Genomic DNA, 21,379 nt, shown 5'->3' on the forward strand with positions numbered 1-21,379 from the left:
ACAGCCCTCGTATGACTTCTGTGTTACTCCCTGTTAATCTTTTAACATAGTTTGGTCATTGCCATGCCTTATTTCTGATTTGAGTAATACGGTTACATTTTGCCGATGTGACATTTAGAAAAACTTCGTTCAAGTATATTTCAGGAGGATTCATTAGTGTATTAATCAATTTTGAGGACAGAACAAGGTTTATTTTAAGAACATTTTTGTTGCTATCTAAGTAGTCGCAGAGCTCCTCCATATCGTCACATCGCCTGTAAAAGTTTACCAACGAATAGTGGGATTGACCGTAACATTATAACGCCTCCACAGCTGAAAGGGTGATCATGTTTGATGCGACGGGGATTCGAACCCGCGACCCTCAGATTACAATTCGGGCCATAGCACTACCAACGATTTCAAGTGCTCTCGCTACTGCACATCCAAAACGTAAAACACGGTGATTCATTCTCTCTACTGGTAAAAAATAACTATTATTGATGCTTTACGGACACCTTATTTGTAATCTATCTTCATTCTTGATATTCCACTAAGCCTCTAATTTATTAACACTTCCAGATATTCTACTTTTAGTTTTAGGAATTTTCTTTAACGTCACGGCGCCCTCTAGCTAACGTCTTAATTAGAGTATTAAAAATACATCTAAAAACAATATTGTTTTGCTTGTTAAATGTTTGTCATATTCGAGCATTCAGAATAACATAATTAAATTAATATAACTGTATATACATACATATATCCGTGTGTGGTGTTACAAAATTGTTAACTGTTCGAATCCTACGTCTTAGACCATCTTACATATGGGCAACGTGTGAGACTATACGTTTAGTCGCAGCACAGTGTTTTGGTGATCGAACGTTGTGATACTGATTACATTGTAAGATAGAAAGACTATCAAACATATTTAATGAAAAGATTAATCTTTTACTATATCAAAGTTTTAGGAGGTGTTGTTATGCGTGAAAATAAAAAGTACGGTATTTGATTGAGATAGGATTGTGGTATCTGAGAAGACTGAATCATGTTAAAACAGTTTTACAAATGTACACAAAATATTTTAGATCGTATGTATTATTTTGTGGATTATCGTATGGATTTGCAGATACATTCTTCTAATTTGGGTGTACGAAGTGTTGATTAAGTAATTTTTTATAACTTTACTTCCTAACAACGTAATATTAATAATCTGGTTAAGACTATTTATGTCTTTTTTTCTTTTTCCCTTGCGACACATGCCGCTGGCACTGTTGACGTTAGGTTACGGTTGACTGTATCTTTCTTGCTTTGTTTCCGAGTAGACTTATATCAAAATAATACGGTCAAGAGAGTGTAGGTATTATTTGTTTAGGAAGTTTCTGTTCTTATTCATCGGTGTATAGGTTAAGAGGCAAAACTGATGATCGAAGTGGAATATTTAAGTAGTATTAATACAATCAGTATTACTACTGATGCTGAAACTACCAACTGATCGTCCTTGTGACTTATCAGTAAAACTGTCAGAAGATATCTATCTACTGATCTAAGCATATAAATGTATACACTTTTTTCATTCGTAGTTTTGAAAATTTCAATAATAATCGAAGTATTATTCTATTTTTTATACTTTTATTTAAGCACTAGTGTTCAGTTAGGCAGTAATATTTTATTCAAAAATAAGGAATAGTAAAGTAAGACAACTTAAAAATCTTTTAATCATTATATTTTAAGGTTTTGTTTTTTAAATTGTAGATAATAATACACAAACTATGAATTTGATTTGTTTTAATGAACTTGATAAGTGCATTTTCATGTTTATTGTATACTAAAAGTAGAAAGCCTATTTATACCATAGTTTTGTGTATTTTAAATGTATATGTATTTTATGGGTTTTTTTTTAACTGATTTAGCTCAAAGTATGATGGATTGGTAACTTATAGGTAATTCTTTCAATATTATAGGTACGGGAAAGGCTCACTATAGTTATATATTCCAAAAAAGAATGGGAGCATCTTTGTCTAGAAAAAAGGAATGGTCACCAGGTATATGTGTATTTACTATGTTATTATTTTGTTACAAAAGTTCAAAACTGTGGTGCTGTATAATTTAGTGGGTATTTATTATATTAAGAATAACATTAAATGAAATGTAATGATCAGAACTTTGTATAAAAAAGAACACTTTTTGTTAATAACATAATCCGGAAAAATGTAATCGTAGCATGTAATGACAATTTCCTTTTAGTAACATTATCTATAAATTGCAAGAACCTTAAAGACAGAAAGTTTTTACTTAAGAATGCAATGTATAGTAATTGCAATAATAGTTTAAGGAAAGAAACCAGTATGCAATATGTTATAACAAAATGTGTACAATACTATATAATATCTAAAATATGACTATATCTGATATATTAAACAATCATAAATGAATATAAATTATAACAAGTATTTCTTTTTGACCAGTAGGTGGTGATAATAGTGCTGAATGTAGTGTGACTTCACAGTCCAAAAGTGAGCAGCCAAATGACTTGGTGGAAAAAGTTGTTTGTGCTGTAGATGACTTGAAAGATGGAGAGTAAGGATTACACTTTCTATGTTCTTAACAGAAAGTTATTGTAATAATTTTTGTACAGTTTTATAAAATATTAATAAACAAGAGACAAGGTGACACAAGGTCACACTTAAACCAAGAAAAATTTTTTTTCTTGTTTGTTTTACCCATATTAGGATATAATTCTTCAAATTCATTAACATTTTTAAACTCAAACTTAGAATGCAAAATTATCTCATCAGGTAACACTTTTGCAAGTTTGAAACTTGTAAAAACATTCTGTTGAAGAACAATATATATCTGGGCTTTCATAACTTAAACCAGTTACCCCTATTATTTACCTCAGTCAAGTCCCCTCTCCTGCCAGTTCTACTATTCAAAGTAACTAAGCCCAAAACTACAAGTTGTTATCATAACCTAAGTGACTTGACCAACAAATTGTTTCAGTATGTAACTGCATTCTTTCTAACATGCTCCTATCATTCCTTGAATGAGGGGACCCAAATTGCACACAGTTTTTTAGATGAGGCATGTGATGATCTAATTCTGTAGCATGATGACCAGATCATTTTCAAGAGCCTAGAACAGCTATGCATGGAATATTCCAAGTAACTGTTTATTAATATGTTGAGACAAGTTACACAAGTCAGTTCCTAAACACTGGATAAGTGACATACACATGTTGAGTAGTGATTCCAGTCAGGCACTGGTAGCTTGCCATCAACATGATATTACCTGCATAAGCAGTAATAATAAAAATACTACTTACAAAAACTCTAACTTTATAGTGAAGTATTTATATATACATTCCTTAGCTCATTATATCTTGGTGTAGCATGTTTACAATAAATAACAAATGTATGTCACAATGCATTCAACAATAAATACATTTTATACCAGATATCATGTGACTGATGAGTTACATCGTGTACTGTACAGGGTGGCCCGTAAGTCTCTACTCATCCATATGTTATTATGTTATATTCAGTTATGCATCTATTATAAATTTGTTTCTTTTTTTTCAGAGAAATATGGCTGATGTAAGCTCATTTACACTTGAAGAGCGTATTGTGACAAGTATGTGGGTACATGAGCACAAGAATACTGGTGACAGCACACAGATACACTGGATACATAAGATATATGGATGGGTAGGGACTTGTGGGTCACCCTGTAGTTTAAAGTTAGACAAGATGCAACATTATTGCACAAGTATAAGTAGGAAATATTAAAGTTATAATTAGTATTGTACAGAGTAATATTATAAATGTTTAATGTAGGAAAATATGTCATGCATCTGAATGAAGAAATAATTCTATATAAAATTCTCATAAACAGTACTAGTGTCATACCATACAGGGGGAGACACAAAGGAGTTGTGCAAGGTTACAATAATTGTCTTGATCTTAAATTAGAATTCCTGTAAGTAAAACCTATAACCAATAGCTCTTTTTCTTGTAGCTAAATAAATGTTAAAGGTGTTTTTATAAATTATACCTTATTATTTTTCACAGCACCAGCTTCAAGATCAAACAAGATTAGCATATTACTTCAGTACTGGTAAATTAAAACTTGGGAATTTTAAAGAGTGATAAAGCTCTTTGGTTAGAAAAAATTCCCCCAAGGGTTTTTTAGGATGTTAAAGATAAATGAGCTATTTGCTACTATTTTTTGTAACTCCTGATTGGTGTGTAGATTACTTCCCTTTCCAAGTGATAAAATTTTTCTCGGTAATTATAAGCCTATCAGTCTTGTGTTAGCAGTGGGAAAACGTTTTGAAATGTCTGATAAAAGATGTTTTGCAAAGTTATCTAGCAAAGCTTACAGTTTTTTTGGATAGTAAGTGTGGGTTTATTAGGGGAAAATCTTGCTTTGCTTATTTTTTAATATTTTTTGAAGAGACTACTTACATAAATGAGGGTAAGGGTATGGATTTGTTCTGTCTTAATTTTCAGAAAGTGTTTGACAAAATAACACAATATGTTGGAACAGGGACTTACTGGTCCATTTTGGCTATTCCTTTCTTTAAATAGAATAATTAGAGTATTAAAAAATCTTAAAGCCAGCCATAATAATTCATATACTTATCAAATTTTTCTTAAACTTAGTGCCTCTATAACATCCAAAAGCCAACCACCCTGTTAGAAAACTGAAACTGTCTTAGCTAAAGAAGACTACTACCCTAACTACTATTCTCACTGTTAAATATCAGAAAAAGATAATGCATCAATACTATCAATTCCCTTTAAAACTTTACATATATAATCAGGTCCTCCCTAAACTTTTCTTTTTTTAAGATCGATTGACTATTACACCAAGATCCCTTTTCTTTATAGCAATGTTAAGGTTATTCCCATCCAAATTATACTTATAATTCAAATTAAGATAACTCGCTTTCATTATCTTGCATTTAGTTTAATTAAAACCCATCTGCCATTTATTTGCTCAGCTCACTAAATGATCTAAATCCTTTTGTAAATCAGAAGCATCCTCTTCACAAACCTTAATATCAGCTACAAATTTAAGTAATTTATTGACTCTTCCTTCATCTATGTCATTGATGTAAATAAAAAAAAGCAAAGGTTTTAAGACTGAGCCTTAAGGTACCTCACTTTTGACATTAATTCAATTTGACTGAATTCCATTTGTAGCAACTCTCTGCTTTCTTCCATCCAGCCACTCTTCTGTCCAATTTGCTAACTTATCCCTTACACCTGTAGAGATAATTTTCTTTTTACAAGCCTTTTATTTGGTACTTTGTCAAATGCTTTCTGAAAATACAGATATACCAAATCCTACACTCTTACCATCACCTTCATAAGTAATAACCTTTTAAAAGTATGTCAAAAGATTTGCAAGGCAAGATTTTCCCTTAATGAAACCATATTGACTATCCAGTAAAATATAAACTGTTAAATAATTTTACAAAGCATCTTTAAACAGATTTCCAAAACTTTTCCAACAGTTGATCTAAGATCAATGGGTCTATAATTGCTGGGACAATTTTTATCAACCCCCCCCCCACACACACACAAACTCTTGAAAAGAGGAGTTACCTTAGCTAATTTCCATTACTTCAGTACCTGCTAACTATTCAAGGACTGATAAAAAAAATTAGTAAGTGACTTGCATATCCAGTCTTTTTTTCTCCTTTAACTTCATTAGGAAAATTTGTTCTTAATCAGCTCACAATTAATGCAATTAATTAGTTTTATTTCTTTTGCATTTATCAACTGTTCAAGATGTGTTTACTGCTTAAATCATCATTAGTAAAAAAGTGAACAAAAAGCTAAATTAAAAAAACCATCCCATCCAATAATCATCAGATATTAGCCCTACTTTATCCTCCTTCAAGGGTCTTACCCACAATTTAACATTTTATTTACCCTTAATGTATTTAAAGAAATCTTTGTTATTCATTTTTACATTTTCAACTAACCTTTTTTCATACATTGGTTTTGATATCCTAATTTGCTGCTTCACCAACTTTCTTGTAATTTTCTAAATCTCCTTCATACCAATCAGTGTAAATTGCTTTCCTTTTAATTTTATCTTTTAATATCTTTGTGAGCCAAACTGGTTTTCACTTGCAGCCACCCATTTCTTTCTATAGGAAATATGTTCCCTCAAATACTAAAAAAATTTCCACATTTGATCAGTGTTTCCAAATAAATGCCCAATTTACATTAGCTCCTCTCAAAATCCTGTTGCTATTTCCCAAAGGCTGTACTTTTCTTTCTCTGTTGCCTGTATTTTAAGTAGGGCAGTCTACAACATGTCCTTCAAACTATAAGCTGTATGTAATAATTGCACAATTTCATTATTAGCTTTCTTAAAAGTACATACCAACCCCAGGTTTTCAAATAAAACCCACCTATTTTACCCATTACACCTAATGAACTGGAATGGTTGACTCCCTACACTAGTCTTAACCATTGTATTTATTCTTATAGCCTGAAAGTAGATACTCAATACCAAATATCAGCAGTTTGTTGTTTAAACTGTTACTTTTATTATCAAGCCTAATGTTTAAGAACCAATTATATTATTTTTTATACTAAAGTACCAAAGTTGTTTAATTATATAAAACTTAGAAAAAAAGAACATAAGTTAATGCATACAACTCCAAGAAACAATAAACTAGTCTAGAGATTGTATTTGTTGAATAAAATAATGTATTTATCATTGTATGCTTTTCTGAGAGGTCAGTTAATTGGAAAGATTGACTATAATTATTGATGAGCCATAATATAAATGTAAAACCTTCTATTTTCTTGCTTTAATGAAATATAAAATTATAAAAAAGTTCATTCAGTATTGTTTAAATCTGTTTATAATTTAAGTTAGCCAATTAAATTATAATATTGGGACATCCTTTTCTACTGCTTGATATAATTTATGTTTTAAAATACATATCTGAAAGGAACATTAATGGTTTTGTGAAAACCCAATATAGTATAAAAAAACTAGTGTTAAGGAAGTAAGCTCTTGAGGACAAATTACTGAAATAAGCTTCAATTCTAATGTATGTCCAGAGTTTCTTGTTTTTATTTTTTTAATGTGTTATACATTTTAAACAAAAGTAACTAAAAATATAAAAAATTAGAAATTTGTTAGGTTAGATAAAAAAGGCCAAGAAATAATTGAAAAAAGTTTCAAGAGTTCAACTCAAAGTATCTGTATGGTGATTTTAACTTCATTGGTTGTTTATATAAGTTTATTGTAAGTTAATAAAATTATTAGCAAGCAAATATGAAAAGTGTAAAAAAAACATAGACTATTAGAAAAAATAATTGTTATTTTGTGATACAATTTGTTTTCATTCTAGAAAAGGTTTTATTTTATTATGCATGATGATTTTTGTACAGTTAATGTTAGGGTAGAGAACATCAGAGGTAAAATGTGAAGTTTTACTAAAAAGAACTTGGTATTCATTTTTGACATTCTAAAGGTTATGCAAATGAATTATGTCAACTATGAGGTGGGAAAAAAAATATTTTTCTTATCACAATTTATTCATGCAGACTGATGTGTTAAAGACTTCATAAATGTACTAACAAATCTGTAGTAGAAATACTTTATGAAGAAATCTTCTTTTTCCAGTAAACTAATAATGTGTACTGACAGCTTGCCAAGTTTTGTCAAATATGTTATGTAAATTCAAAATTACAGAAAACATTACTATCTATAGCTTCACAGAGGCAAAATTAGTCCAGTGGATTTACGCTGTTGATAGAGGATTAATGCTTTAGGTGTTGCTAGTAATGAAGATGAGGATGCTGCTTTGCACAATAATTTAGATTATTTGGTTAATTTGGAATTGGACTAAATGGCAGATGGCTTTTGATTCAATAAATGTAAAATGATGCACACGAATTATCATAATTTGAGTTATAAATATAATTTTGATGGGAATACCCTTAACAATGTTATGGAATAAAATGTTCTTGGTATTCTGGTTGATTAATTTTTTAAGCAAGTGCTTTTTAACTTTTTCCAATAACATTCATCTCATTAAGTTTTTCACAAAATTTCACTCATCCAACTTCGAGAAAAAAGACAAAATTACTAAGATATTCTGAGAATTGATATTATTGAATTCTAAATAAATTTAACATGAAACTTTTGACAGTGAAGTTCATTATTGAAAAAAATTATGAAATATGGTGAGAAAAAATGAATATTTTAAAATGTGTGAAGAGAGGAAAGTTAAATCTAAATAGAAAATATGTGAGGAGAATAAAATGCTTCCCTATCCAAACTGTTAACCAGCCCCATTTTACTTGATCCTTTTGAAGCATACTTTGCTGCAACATGGTGGTGGGATAATAAGTGCAACCAGATATTAAAGGCTAATTTTAGGAATGAAGACAAGACTATGTTTTACTGTGCATGATACACATGAAAAATATTTTAAATTTGTTTCTAAGCAGTCATTTAGAAAGAGCTCTGAATCAGAGTATAACTGATTGTACTAATTCACCCTGCAATTCATCTTATCATTCTCATTTACCCTGATTCTGATCTCATTAATCTCTGGGTGAATACTCCACCAGTTGAGAAGCACTGTATTAATCCATCAAAAATGCATGCTGTTGCTAATGGTAGAACATGTAGAATTTTGGGTTGTATTTGTAGAAATATTGAATAATTTCATTGTTGGGGTCTGTTTACGCTGCATTTTAAGTGTTGAATTTAGTTTTGGTCTCCTTACCTTGTGATGGACACTGAATTGTTTAAAAGGGTTTCAGAAAAGGGCTAGTTGGGTGATACTTTGGATTTAAAGGTTACCTTATAAGAACAGTATAAGGTCTCTAAGGCTCATTTCTCTTGAAAGATGAAGAGTTAGAGTGAATTTGATTAATGTGTTTAATAATTGTATGGGAATTGATAGTTCTGAAGTATGTTTTTTTCAGTATTTAATGGTGAGAATGGCGGGTCTGGGATACAAAAATATAAATGTTTGGCTGGGTAGGAGTCATCTTTAGCTCAGGTAGTGTTCTTCTTAACAAGGATGTTGGCCTTTGGATAATGTTGTCTTCCTATATGATAGATGTAGCACATTTAGAGGAGGAGTTTAAGGAAGGTTTGATAAATATTTAAATGATTTGGGCTGGCTTTGCATTTATTTATTTTTATTTTTTCTGATGTGGCAGCCTAGATCAACCAATACGTCTTTCATTGTCCTTGACTTTTATGCTTGCTACTTTTACACAAAAATTGAGTTGTTGCAGAATTTTCAGCACTTGAAGTATATAACATTTATGCTATTCAACACCAAACTCATTTTGCACATGTTGGCCTCATTCATTATGACTTTTAAGGTTATTTTGGGATGAGAGAATCATTCTCATCAGATTCAGCTCTTCTCAGAATTTAGTATCATTGGCAAACTTAATATCTCTGTTAAAGAGCTATCCAATTGCATAAGTGGCAAACAACAGAGATCCTAAAAGAAACCCACAAGAAATGTTGCTTTTCACTTTGTCCCAGTTGAAAAATTACTCTCTGCCATCAAGCTATTTTAGCAACCCACTTCCTAATGGTTCTATCTAAACATAAAATTTATTTCACTAACTAATCTCATGTGAGACACATTATCAAATGCTCTCTGAAAGTCATGATAAACAGTGTAAACTGGAACGCCCTCATATAAAAAGTTACATGCTCTAACAAAGAAAAAGTTCATTAAATTAGTAAGACAAGAAAACCCTTTTATTCAACAGTGCTGAGAATTATTTTTGAATCTCAACTATCTAAATAATTTCCAAAAACTGATTCCAAAATATAAATACTTCTTAACTTCTTAGATATATAGAAACACCAGTAATTTTATGATTTGTAGCACCCATATCCTCCTATACGACTAAAATTTTTAATTGTATCTTTTTCAGTACAAAGAAGATGGTCTAAAATAATTTTCAGTCCTATAAGATCTTTCTCACTTTTTGTGAGTAAACATAACCTTAAAACAAAGTTTAGCCTCACTTGAGGAAGACGGATTAACCCTATGAATTTCTGTAAAATTAAAGCCTTCCCTGTTAATTGTATTAGTAAGCTGTTCGTATTAGTAAGTCAGTTAAATGCTCTTCACCGGTGATGAAAAGCTATTTAGGCCAGTAATACCAACTTTAAATAAAGCCTAACACAGTGGTCTTGTCTCAAAATGATACATGATACAGTTGAATGCAAAATGATTTAATTATGCCTATTACTCTTCATTTATAATTTTATTATCTTACTGCAACATTAGAGTTCAAATGTTAAATCAACCAAGAATTTTTTGCAAATTGTAGCTTGAGTGTTTACAAACTCTTCTTCTGTCAGTACATCACCAGGTTAAACTTTTATCGGTTTGTCGTGATGACGAGAAACCTACTTGAAGTAAAAATATATTCTCAGAACAGTTGGTATGGTATCAGAACTTTAATTAAAATAAAGTACAGAACAGTGTTTCAACCTTCTTAGGTCATCTTCAGGTTAACCTGACCTAAGAAGGTCAAAATGTTGCTCTGTACTTTATTTTAATTATAGTGTTAATATCCATACCATCCATTTTGAGAATACACTTTTATCAGTTTGTTCTAATATCTGTGTGAATCTTTACCAATCTACAAGTAGTTGAAAAAAATTGGAAAAGAGATTTTGGGATATGTTTAGATCACAAGCCTACATCTTGTCAAACCTGGGATATAGCTGTTATTACATCTACCATGACGGCCAGGATTAAGAAAGTGGTTGACTAAAATGGATAAATCTACACTTATATTTAAGACAAAATAACAAGTTAGTGTGATTTTATTCCAGGACTTTCTCTTAGCACCCATGAATGATACATTGTGCTTAGAAAAAATTAAGAAATTCACAATCATTAATGATTTCATTAGGAGCTTGCAGCTTCTACCCATAATGAAAATGTCTGATTTTTCAAGTAATCTACTTATAAAGGAATAAAATGAAATAAATAAACAAAACTTTTTGCTGAAGAAATTTTAATTTTAATGTATTTTTCTCTGAAAGAATTTTTTTGTATAATTTTAATTCAGTGGCACACTTTTCTTTTTGAGGAAGGATGCATTTTTCTGGGCTGTAAGGATATTTTATTTTGGGAACTGGGGAGATACCAAGAGAAAAATTATTATTTTTTTTCTTGGCATTTAGGACATATATTTGAGACTTGAATTTACTTAGATGTTGGGCCCGGCATGGCCAAGCGTGTTAAGGCGTTCGACTAGTAATTTGAGGGTTGAGGGTTCAAATCCTGGTTGCACCAAACATGCTCGCCCTCCCAGCCATGGGGGCGTCATAATGTTATGGTCAATCCAACTATTCGTTGGTAAAAGAGTAGCCCAAGAGTTGGCGGTGGGTGGTGATGACTAGCTGCCTTCCCTCTAGTCTTACACTGCTAAATTAGGGACAGCTAGCACAGATAGCCCTCGAGTAGCTTTGTGCGAAATTAAAAAACAAACAAACTTAGATGTTGTGGTTTTTACTTCAGATGAGGCTCAAGTGTTTTGCCACATTTTGTTGTAAAATCAACAGTGTGATATCTGTTTATATGCAACAGGTATATTGTCATAGAATCTACAATATACAGTGACCTTTTATGACTATATCCACACATACAGAGAGTTGCCTTGGCTGTGGATATAATGCATTCTAGGGGAGTTCCAGGTTTTATAGTTGTTATAAATTATTTAAATTACATCACAAAATTGTGTAACTATAGCATATCTTCAGTAGGATAAAGTACTTTCTCAGAAGTTTTAAAATGAATCCTAGGGTTTCTTTGACTTTCTTTACATCTGTAGTTGATATTACTGTTTATCTATGATAAAATTGGAGAAATAACATGGGGTTAGCTTTTCTCTTACTTGAATTACAGGCTTACTTTTATATCATCTCAGAAAATTCAAAGCAATGAATATCAGAGAATACATAATATTTATCCCCAGTAACTAATACTAAATTTCTGAATTATGTAAATAAGAGTCAGTAGGCATAAAAAATGTTGTACAAGCAGCATTTTACTGCTTTTAAAACATGAATAAATATGGCATCACACTGAATTACTTCATGAAATCATGAACACCATGATTATGTAGCAAGAAACCGCATTATAATAAAATTACCCCCCCCCCCAAAAACAAACCCACCAAGAACAAAACTTCCAATACAGATAATGTAATATTAGAATACCTTCAGATTTGCCTGACTAATTATGGTTCTAAATGTGACAAAGATATCTTGTTACTACCATAGCTTACTGTAATATCATTTATGTGTTTAACCTATAGAATGAAGGTTTTTGAGCTTGACAAAGATGGAAGTGTTCTTTTGGTTAAAGAAGGTGGAAACTTTACAGCAGTTGGCACAAAATGTACTCATTATGGAGCTCCTCTAGTTAAAGGTGTGTCGGTTGCAATTAGTATTTGAATAAAAAAAAAAAGAATATCATTAAATATTTTGTCAGGCTTAGGTTTGAGGTATTTGTAAGTAGCTGTAATGTTTTTCTCCTTATTTTTAAAATGTAAATGTCAAATATGTTTATTCATCTGTGAATATTTAAAAAAGTAACTTGTATGTTTGATAAAATATTTTTCAATATAGTAATCTTTTCATAAGAGTAGCTTTTCTTGTTTTGTACTCTCTTCTATTTGCCAGCTTTTCTGAATGCTGTCATATGCCTTTAACCCTCCGTCTAGTGGAATCCGAAGTACCAACATGTCTCTCACCTAAATCACCATGCATCACATCTCCACCAATATGAGAGTACTACTATCATGTGATGTATGTGACTCTCTCAATGCACCACCACCAAACCATTGCTTCTTGTTTGACAGTGCTTGAGTGTAGATATCTTTCTTTAGACCAGTTATCCCCCTCGAAGTGGTTTACCTTTCTTTAACTTTGTTTCATTTTTTGATTTTCTTTGAGAGCATTTGAGTTACCCATGTTTGCTGTACATTTTTTGCTGGTTTCATGTCATGCATGAATTCTAAAGTCACTGTTACTATGTCAAGTGTTCCTTCCCATACCTGCCCAAGGATTCTATTTAACACTGGTCAGTTTTCTTTCTTTTATTTCTTGCTATTGCATTTTTGTTTCTCCATTCCCTTTGTTCAGGTTTTTCTGTAATTTTGCCATCCTGTTTGGTGAGGGTATTGATATGCCTGTCTTCTATGAACTTCAGGTTGGTCTACTCTTGCAACTAGTTTGGTGGGCTTCCACATTCTGGACCACTAGTTGCAGATTCAGTTTGGGGGGACAGGTTCCAATAATTTCCTATTCATCCTACCTCTGCCTCATTTTCCAGGAATTGCCCTTCCTCTTTCTGAGGTTTTTTTGCAGGAATCCTGTGGGTGGGTTTCTTGTGGACATTTTCCCATCTTCCCTTCCACTGTTGGTCACACATTGTCTTTAGCTATGTACTACGCACATGGCTCACTTCTCTTTACATCTTTCTTTTTATTCACAGTGCTATCTTCTTGCAAACACTTCTTCTGGTTCATTATATATAGGTTATTTTTATGGCCCTGTTTTATGACATTTCAAGTTTGACACAATTACTATGTCCTTGTTGTTATGGAATTCTGCCTTTCCTTGTTCTTTGGATAGCTGTGAGTCCCTATTTCCTGATCTTACCCTTTTTAGCTCTGTTTGTCACAGTTTCCTGTGGTACCTCTGTTTGCCATTTTTTGGAGTTATATGTGGCTTTTCCTTCTTCCTTCTCAAGGGATGGTTACACAATTGCTTATTCAAGGTAGTACTTGTCCTCCTACCCCAACATGTGGTGTACCTGCTCCACATGGGTTTTACTGCTGCCAATTTGCCCATTGTTGAATAGAATACGTTTTAGGACCCTGTTTTTTGGTATTGCTTCTGCACCAACTCTTTTTATCAAATGTTTGCCCTCTTACTCAGCATATTCATATCCTGGTGTACATGGACAACTGGCATCTTCTTGCCATTTATGAATGGGAGTTGGCTTGTCCTACTCATTAGTTCTTTGTTGAAGTTGTGTAAGTGGGATGACTGATCACTTTGGAGAGGTTCTTTCTTTATTCTCCTTAATACCGTGTACATTTGAATGTTTTCTTCAACACCTATCTCAGTTAAGCTCTATCTTCTCCTCCAAGACTTCATTCTATGGAGTTAGCCATTTGGAATGGCCTGTCTGCTTTTTGTTTCCTACTGACAAAGTTCTGTAGAATTTTAGGGGGTGGTCACCTCTGACACTTGTGATATCCCTTAGCAAAGTTCATTTGCATTTGCTTCATTGGGATCTTCATGACCAATGGGATCTCTAGGATACTCTTATTCATTTTCCCTATCTCTTGCTTATCAATCATCATTGGTGTTGGACATGTCTCATATGTAGGTATGAGTCCTGGTTCCTCCTCCATGGTCTGAATTACATCTGTTAACAGATTCGTTCCTTTTAGAGCTGGGATGCATGGATCATATGCTGACGGGTTTTGGATCATTGGTCTGAGGAGAATATTTCTATTCACGTCAGTATTCTCAAACTTCTGGTTGTTTGTCAGTCTTTGGATCATTTGTTTTCTCTTGAAACCGGGTTATGATCAATTTAACATTTCTCATGGGAGATTTCTGTCAATCACTTAAAGGGCACAATGTTCCATTCCTTGTGTTTTTCACTACTGATTTTCTTTCTTTGACCTACATACATAAAAAAAGTTTGGAGTGTTATATCACAAGCACTTTTCCTCACTTAGTCCTTTCTCTTTCCTATCTGGATCTTATGTATTTCAGGTGTGGTTCTGTTCCCGGATCCTGCTGTTTCTTGGTGTCTTTATCTGCATCTGGGTGTGCCCCTTATTGATACCTTTGCCACCACCATAAATTCCAAGTACCTTTGTTTTGGTCTATGGTTTCCCATCCTCCAGCCTTGGTTGTCAGTGCCTAAAGCTAAGGTCTCCAAACCTTTTTGGACAAGGGCCAGGAGGTAGACCTTCTTAGGCTTTGCAGGTCAGATTGGTAAGGGTAAAATTAAGTAGGGATGTATACATCAGAATATAATATCGCTAATTTTGGATACATAAATTAGAATACAATATTAGTAATTTTTTGAAAATATTAAAAATATTTAAGATGCACAATTGTCTTTGTAGCATTAGTGAGAAGCATGAAAATGGTGCTTTTATGACAAAATTACACTTAATTGAAATTCGAAGTTAGTGCTTTCTATCATGAAATGTGATTGCAAGTGCTCATTAGATAGGCTGATCTGTAACTAAATTTCACGTATTTCGTCTTTGAAAATGTCATTTCACAGAAATAGGTAGTGACAAAAAACTGCAATGAATTCACAAGCAAAGTTTTTTAAGTGAACATTTTAATCACTTGAAAGGCATTTATAGAACTCTGTTTCCCTTCTTTTTAATTGTCCTTCAACATGTTGTTGGATTGCAGGTCAATCACTTCTACTTGTACATCAGGTGGCAGTTCACAAATAACACAATCAAATGGGTTTTGAAAAATCCTTATTTCTGTTGCACTCCCATCAAGATCAGAAGAGCACTCCTTGAATTGTAGTTTAAGGTCATAAAGGATATCTTGTGCAAACCTGCATGAGCAAGGGGATTCTTGCTTGAACTTTTCACTACATGGAAAGTGTGTGAAGTATCAATTGAGACTCAAAAATAATTAGTTTTTGCCAAAATGCTTTTGCCTCGGTGTATATATTGCAGATAAGCAGTTTCACCTTGTAATTTAAGATGAAATTAATTCAGATACATGATCAAGTCTACAGTAAAAATTAATTTTCTAAGCCATTCACTGTTTGTGAGTAATGGTTGAGGGCAGTTCTCTTCATTTAAGAATATTTTAATCTCAGATCTAAGCTAAAAAAAAAATCACAACATAACCTTCCCACAGTTAAGTTATTGAACTGAAGTGTGGTAGGGCAAGTTGGGATATGTTGCTTCTATTCTGCCAAAAAATTCATGGAGAGCAAATGAAGTTTGCTGTTGAAACTGCAGGTTAAATGACATATGACAGATCCAGATATTTTCCACACAGTGCTTGCTGATGAATAATGCAATGAAGAACCATAGGTTTGGAACAAACCACACTTTACTGATTTAGTGATTTTTTGATCTATTTGAAAATGTCCACACCTGTGGTTGCTCCATGCATACTGCATGTAGAAGTTTATTCTTCAGTCATTTCAAAGTTAATATTGACTCATTGAATAAACAACAGCAATTGTGAAGTATCAGACACATGTTGACTCATCAAGTGTGATGGAAAAGCACTTAAATTTTTTGGCCTTGTCTTTCAGCTGAGACACTATTGCTTCTGATGCCCTTGACACTATGAGCAGCTGTATTTGCTGAGAGGCTAATAGTCTTAAATAAGCTTACTTGTTTTGGGCACATTTTTTTCAGCTGCTTCAGTCATATATAATTTCATTAGCTAACCATTGGTAACTGGTTTTCCTTACTTGGTTAACAGGTGTACCACTTGAAAACTTGCTGTTGTTGCACCTTTATTCTCGACTTTCTTCCTTTTAAATGCAAACTGTTGTGACGATAAGTTACTTTTCAAAGTTTTGAATTTGTCTGAACGAGCTTTCCCATGAACTGAGAATAGTTTGAGTGCTTAGTTTGGTGGTGTCTATGAATGTTGTATTCTTTTAGCACTGATAGTCTCATTACACATTAAACACAATGCTTTGTTATGTGATTCAATAATGAAGTAATCCACACTTTACTTTTCTTTAAACACATGACATTCAGAGTTAACTTTTCTCTTCTGCCCTTGTCCTGATGTAATAACTTGAAATAGCTATGAACTTGAACATAAAGTAAATAGCAGTATTCACTGACAGATACTGAAGTACGCAGGGTAGATGTTGGAAAAAATGCTGCTTCAGGGTACTGGAACCAGTAAGTGAGATGATGCAATACTAAGTAATGTGACATTTTCCAATAAATAGAAAAGAGTGTCACACCTGTATTGGCTTTTGCTCACTTAGGTATTTTTTATTTGTATATAATTAAAAAATTAAAATGATAATGATATCATTATATAATTTTATTACTTTAATGAACTGTGGTGAGCTGTATTGCAACTAGATTGACTTTTGCTCTATTAAATTTTATTTTTCATTTTATAATATTAAACAATTATGCTGTTACTTTAATAAACTGTTGGCAGGCTGAATAAACCAAAGTTGCAGACTGCATCTGGCATGTGGGCCACAGTTGGGAGACCTATGCCATAACCTATGATTGTTTTTGTCTGTTCCTTTATGTTATTCATGATGCTCCATGTATGGTCATTCTGGTTGCTTCTTCCTGGCCTAATGAACCTTGATTCCCTCATCTTCTCCATCTGCAAGTGGTCCCTCCCCATTCTCTTTTCTTTTGTCCCAACCTGCTCCATTAATCCAGTCACAAGTGCTACTTCCCATGCTGTCCATCCTTCGTCTTCCCATATAACTTTTGCCAGGTCCTTGGCTAGATTTACTGATTTCTCTTGCAGAGTAGCTTCATATTTAGCCATTCACTCCTCTTTGGCCATCAATCTATGCAAGTGGAATATTTGTCATTCCTGGGGCATTGACCGAAGGTTTTAAGGCTTTTCACTTAATAGTTAGTTGTCTGCGTCTCATGTGGTTATTTGAGGAGGGTTCTTAGGTTTTCTTGATTTTTCACATTTTCCCATGGTCCTTGCTTCCTTTGTCCTTTTCATGTCAATCCATTCATTCCAACTCTATTGGCCACTGGTCTGGGACATTATTATTATTATTCTTGCCCTTACGATACCTCACCCTCAATTTCACCCTCAATTTTGTACCTCTCCTTTTTTCTTATCTTTTATCTGGATTATGATTTTCTTCCTACAGCCTCTGTGGCTCATGATGTTCAATTCTCCTCTTATCTGCTTATCCACAATTTCTCATTTCTTCCTTCCTCTTGATCCAGATGGACTTGATCTGTCCTGTCTGTGCCCTCCAATATTATATTTCTCACTTGGTTTCTTTCCAGGATCCTCATTCCCACCTCTTTCACCCTTTGCAACCTTCCTCTTCCTTTTTAACTTTTCCTCAATTAGCTTAACCACTTGGGTTCAATGTTTGATCCAGGTTGCTTATTCCTTCTTGTCTCCTTCCTTGCATGATCTCTTTTACGTTTCATCACATCATCTACATCACCTTACCTTGTCTCTTACTTCTCATTTTCATTAACCATTGGAGGAGATTTTAGTATAGGCATGTGGAGGACTTCTCCCACTATATCCACTATATAGCTGTTTCTGCTTCCTTGAGGTATCATCTACTGTTTGTAGCTCTTCTTGCAACTTCATAACTGTTTTGACATGCTGTAAGGCTTTACTAATGCTTTCATTTCTTTCTAAAACCTCTGCTTCAGCTTCACTTTGGAGAGTAGTGCCTGACTGGATATTCTGTCTCTACTTTGAATGGATTCCACTTAAATGGCTTTGACTATTCACAGACATCCTTCCATCAAATCCACACTGTAGGCCATGTTGATTGCTTTATTTTCATGGCTGTGTACACTTACCCTTGAGATTGGATGTCTCATAAGATCACTATAAATCCCTCATGATACTTGCATCATACTATGTCTATCCTTGATGGTATATGTTAAACAGAAAGGAATTGCTTTTCATCCCTGCCATACTTTAAATGGATAAATTGGTTTGGTTTGCTTTTAAAAATAGGGTTTTATGATCACCCAGTGTACTGTCTCAGGTGTTGCAGTCCCTCCAGCATTCCTAATGTATGGGAGCTCTTACCATACACCAAGCTGCTGGAGTGGCTGACCATGGAGGCAGCTTACTGGTTCTCAGTGATGGCAAAATCCATTCAGAGTAGGATGGTGGTGTTCTGCTGGTGTAAAGTGACTAATAAGATTCTCTGGATGGATGATTTTCCCAGAGTTTAGATACCTAAATGTAGTTCACTTCTGCAATTAGGTGTCCTCCTCCTACCCTCATATGGATGTTGGTATCTCATGAAGTGAGAGTTTGGAAATCTAGTGAACTTACCACGTAAGTACTCACACTGGTTTCAGGTTGTCCATCTTTTCTTCTTGATTGCTTTTCTGTGTAGTGGGTTGCAGAAGGTCCTCGTGACATTTCCACTTTTGTCCTGGGTTTTCCTGCATTATAAAATTGTTGACAATCTGGGCCATTTTGGGCATGTTCATGGTCATGGGGTGTCAGTTGCATGCAACAGACTTTTTTTTTTATTCTGGATGACTCTTTCCTGGTTCCTGTGTTCCTGGAGTCTTTTGATAAGTTTCCCCTGGACTCTAGGACTTGAAGTGAAGATTGTATATCCTACTCTCATGAGGATGTTGGTACCCAGCAAGTGAGATTTTGGAGGTAGCTGACTTGCTGAGTGTGGTTCATTGTATCCTATCCACTCTACACCTTGAGACATGTCAGCTCTTAAACCACATATCTTTGTGGAATTGAGTGAATCTGCTTCTTTTATGTCTTTGTTGCACCATCCTCTCCCATGCAGATGTATTCTCTTCTTTCTCTGTTGTGTCCAGTTTTCCTGATCTTACCACTTTGATGGTGAAGAGACACCAAGCTCAGATGTGGTATGGTGTCCTTTGGACACTTCCGTGAGATATGCCTGTGCTTCCTCTGCACTGGTCCCTTCTCCAATTCAATGTGAGATCCAAGCTAATCTTGTGAGTGGAAGGAAAGTACTGTATCAGAAGCTATAATGTTTCTGAAGGAAAGTGTATTTCTGATAGTTACTTGCATCCACTCACAATTCCCACTCTTTCTTCTCACTATCTTTCAATGCTCATGCTTACTGCCAGACTTTGAAGTGATAGTTCAGTGGTTATAAATAGAGAAAGTTGCACTTCACATATGAGTACTGCTTTCCTATTGGTGGAGAAGTGATACATAGTGATTTACATGAGAGACATGTTGAAACTTTGAATTTAAACAAAGGGAGGGTTGAAGGCTTATGGCTTGAGTTCATAAAGTTTGCAAATAGAGGGCAGCACAAAATAAGTGAGTGGAGGGAAATACCTGTCAGAAATACATTTAGGAAAAATTACAGCTTTTAAAAACTGAAATTTTGTTAACAATTGATAAATAACAATTACAGAAAATATTAAATGTGCTATTTTTGTTACCAGGAGTTCTGTGCGAAGGTATGATTCGATGCCCGTGGCATGGGGCATGCTTCAATGTTCGCACTGGTGACATTGAGGACTTTCCAGGTTTAGACAGTATCCCAGCATACAAGGTGAGAAGAAAATAAATCACTCAGGTATATTATCGTGCAACATGATAAATATAATTTATTTTACTAAAGAACATTTGGTGGATTTTCAAGGACTATAAATTCCCAGTAAAGGTTTATTTGTTTTCTTTTGTTGGTTATAGAACACTGGTAACTGTTATCTTGATTATGGATCAGAATTGATGGTAGTTAGCATAATTTTTTTTATGTAAGCTTAAAGCCAAAACTGCTTTACTTCTGCTGTTAATCATGACTTTAAAGTAAACTAAAATCCAAAATAAGTTTGTCTTGAAACTATTGCTAACGTAAACAGCTCATCAAATATGCATGCGTGTGCAGCAACTGAAATGTATATTTTTAGTCACTGTACACCATGTCATAATGTGTGTTTTATAAATATGAATCATAAGCAAGTTGATTGTGTGGTGTACATATTACATACCTTTACATTTTTACAAAATACATGTTTATTTGTATGTTATTAGAGGGTTTGCATATACATTATCTCATGTGGATATTTTGTATATGCTTTATGTCTGCTTTGAGTATATTCTTACTGCATATGTTTTACAACTGCTATGCATATCTATTATTTGTGTTTTTTAACCTTTTTAGAAATGTTTATAATATATTTATTTTACCACCTTAATTACTTCCAGTTATGTTAACTCTCTGACTATGAAGCTAGGTGCATTGTATTTACTATGTAGCCACTAAAGAAGCCATGAGATTAGTCATTCTATAACATTTAACTTTTGTAGGCTATTGGTAAATATTAGAAGGCTTTTTGTACACAAGATACCAGATTTTTTAATTACGTATTTTAATTAAGGAATTTTTGCTTTTAGAAGGTGGACTATCTAACATGAAAGGTGATTTTGATTTTAAGAATAAAAAATACTTTTATCCATCTGAAAATTGTTTAATTAAACTTAATCTCTAAAATCTCCTAAATAAATAACAAACATTTGTTTTAGAAAAAAATTGTATTTTATCTGTTAATTCCTCTACTGTGATTCTACATGGGGTTGTTTGATTTGATAGCTCTCAATATGACTATAAATAATGGAGAAGTAAATGTAA

At 33.3% G+C, this 21,379-nt stretch overlaps 1 protein-coding gene across 1 annotated transcript; it reads left to right on the forward strand.

Moving 5' to 3' along the window:
- The first annotated feature begins 883 nt into the window (after positions 1-883).
- Positions 884-20,314, forward strand: LOC143239708 (apoptosis-inducing factor 3-like). The gene is made up of 5 exons (XM_076481117.1): positions 884-1,064; positions 1,938-2,018; positions 2,445-2,553; positions 12,327-12,439; positions 20,190-20,314. The coding sequence occupies exons 1-5, from the start codon at positions 1,022-1,024 to the stop codon at positions 20,312-20,314; spliced, it is 471 nt and encodes a 156-aa protein (XP_076337232.1). The 5' UTR covers positions 884-1,021.
- The last annotated feature ends 1,065 nt before the right edge of the window (positions 20,315-21,379 follow it).

This window comes from Tachypleus tridentatus, chromosome 13 (assembly GCF_004210375.1).
Source record: "Tachypleus tridentatus isolate NWPU-2018 chromosome 13, ASM421037v1, whole genome shotgun sequence".
NCBI classification, from domain to species: Eukaryota; Metazoa; Arthropoda; class Merostomata; order Xiphosura; family Limulidae; genus Tachypleus; species Tachypleus tridentatus.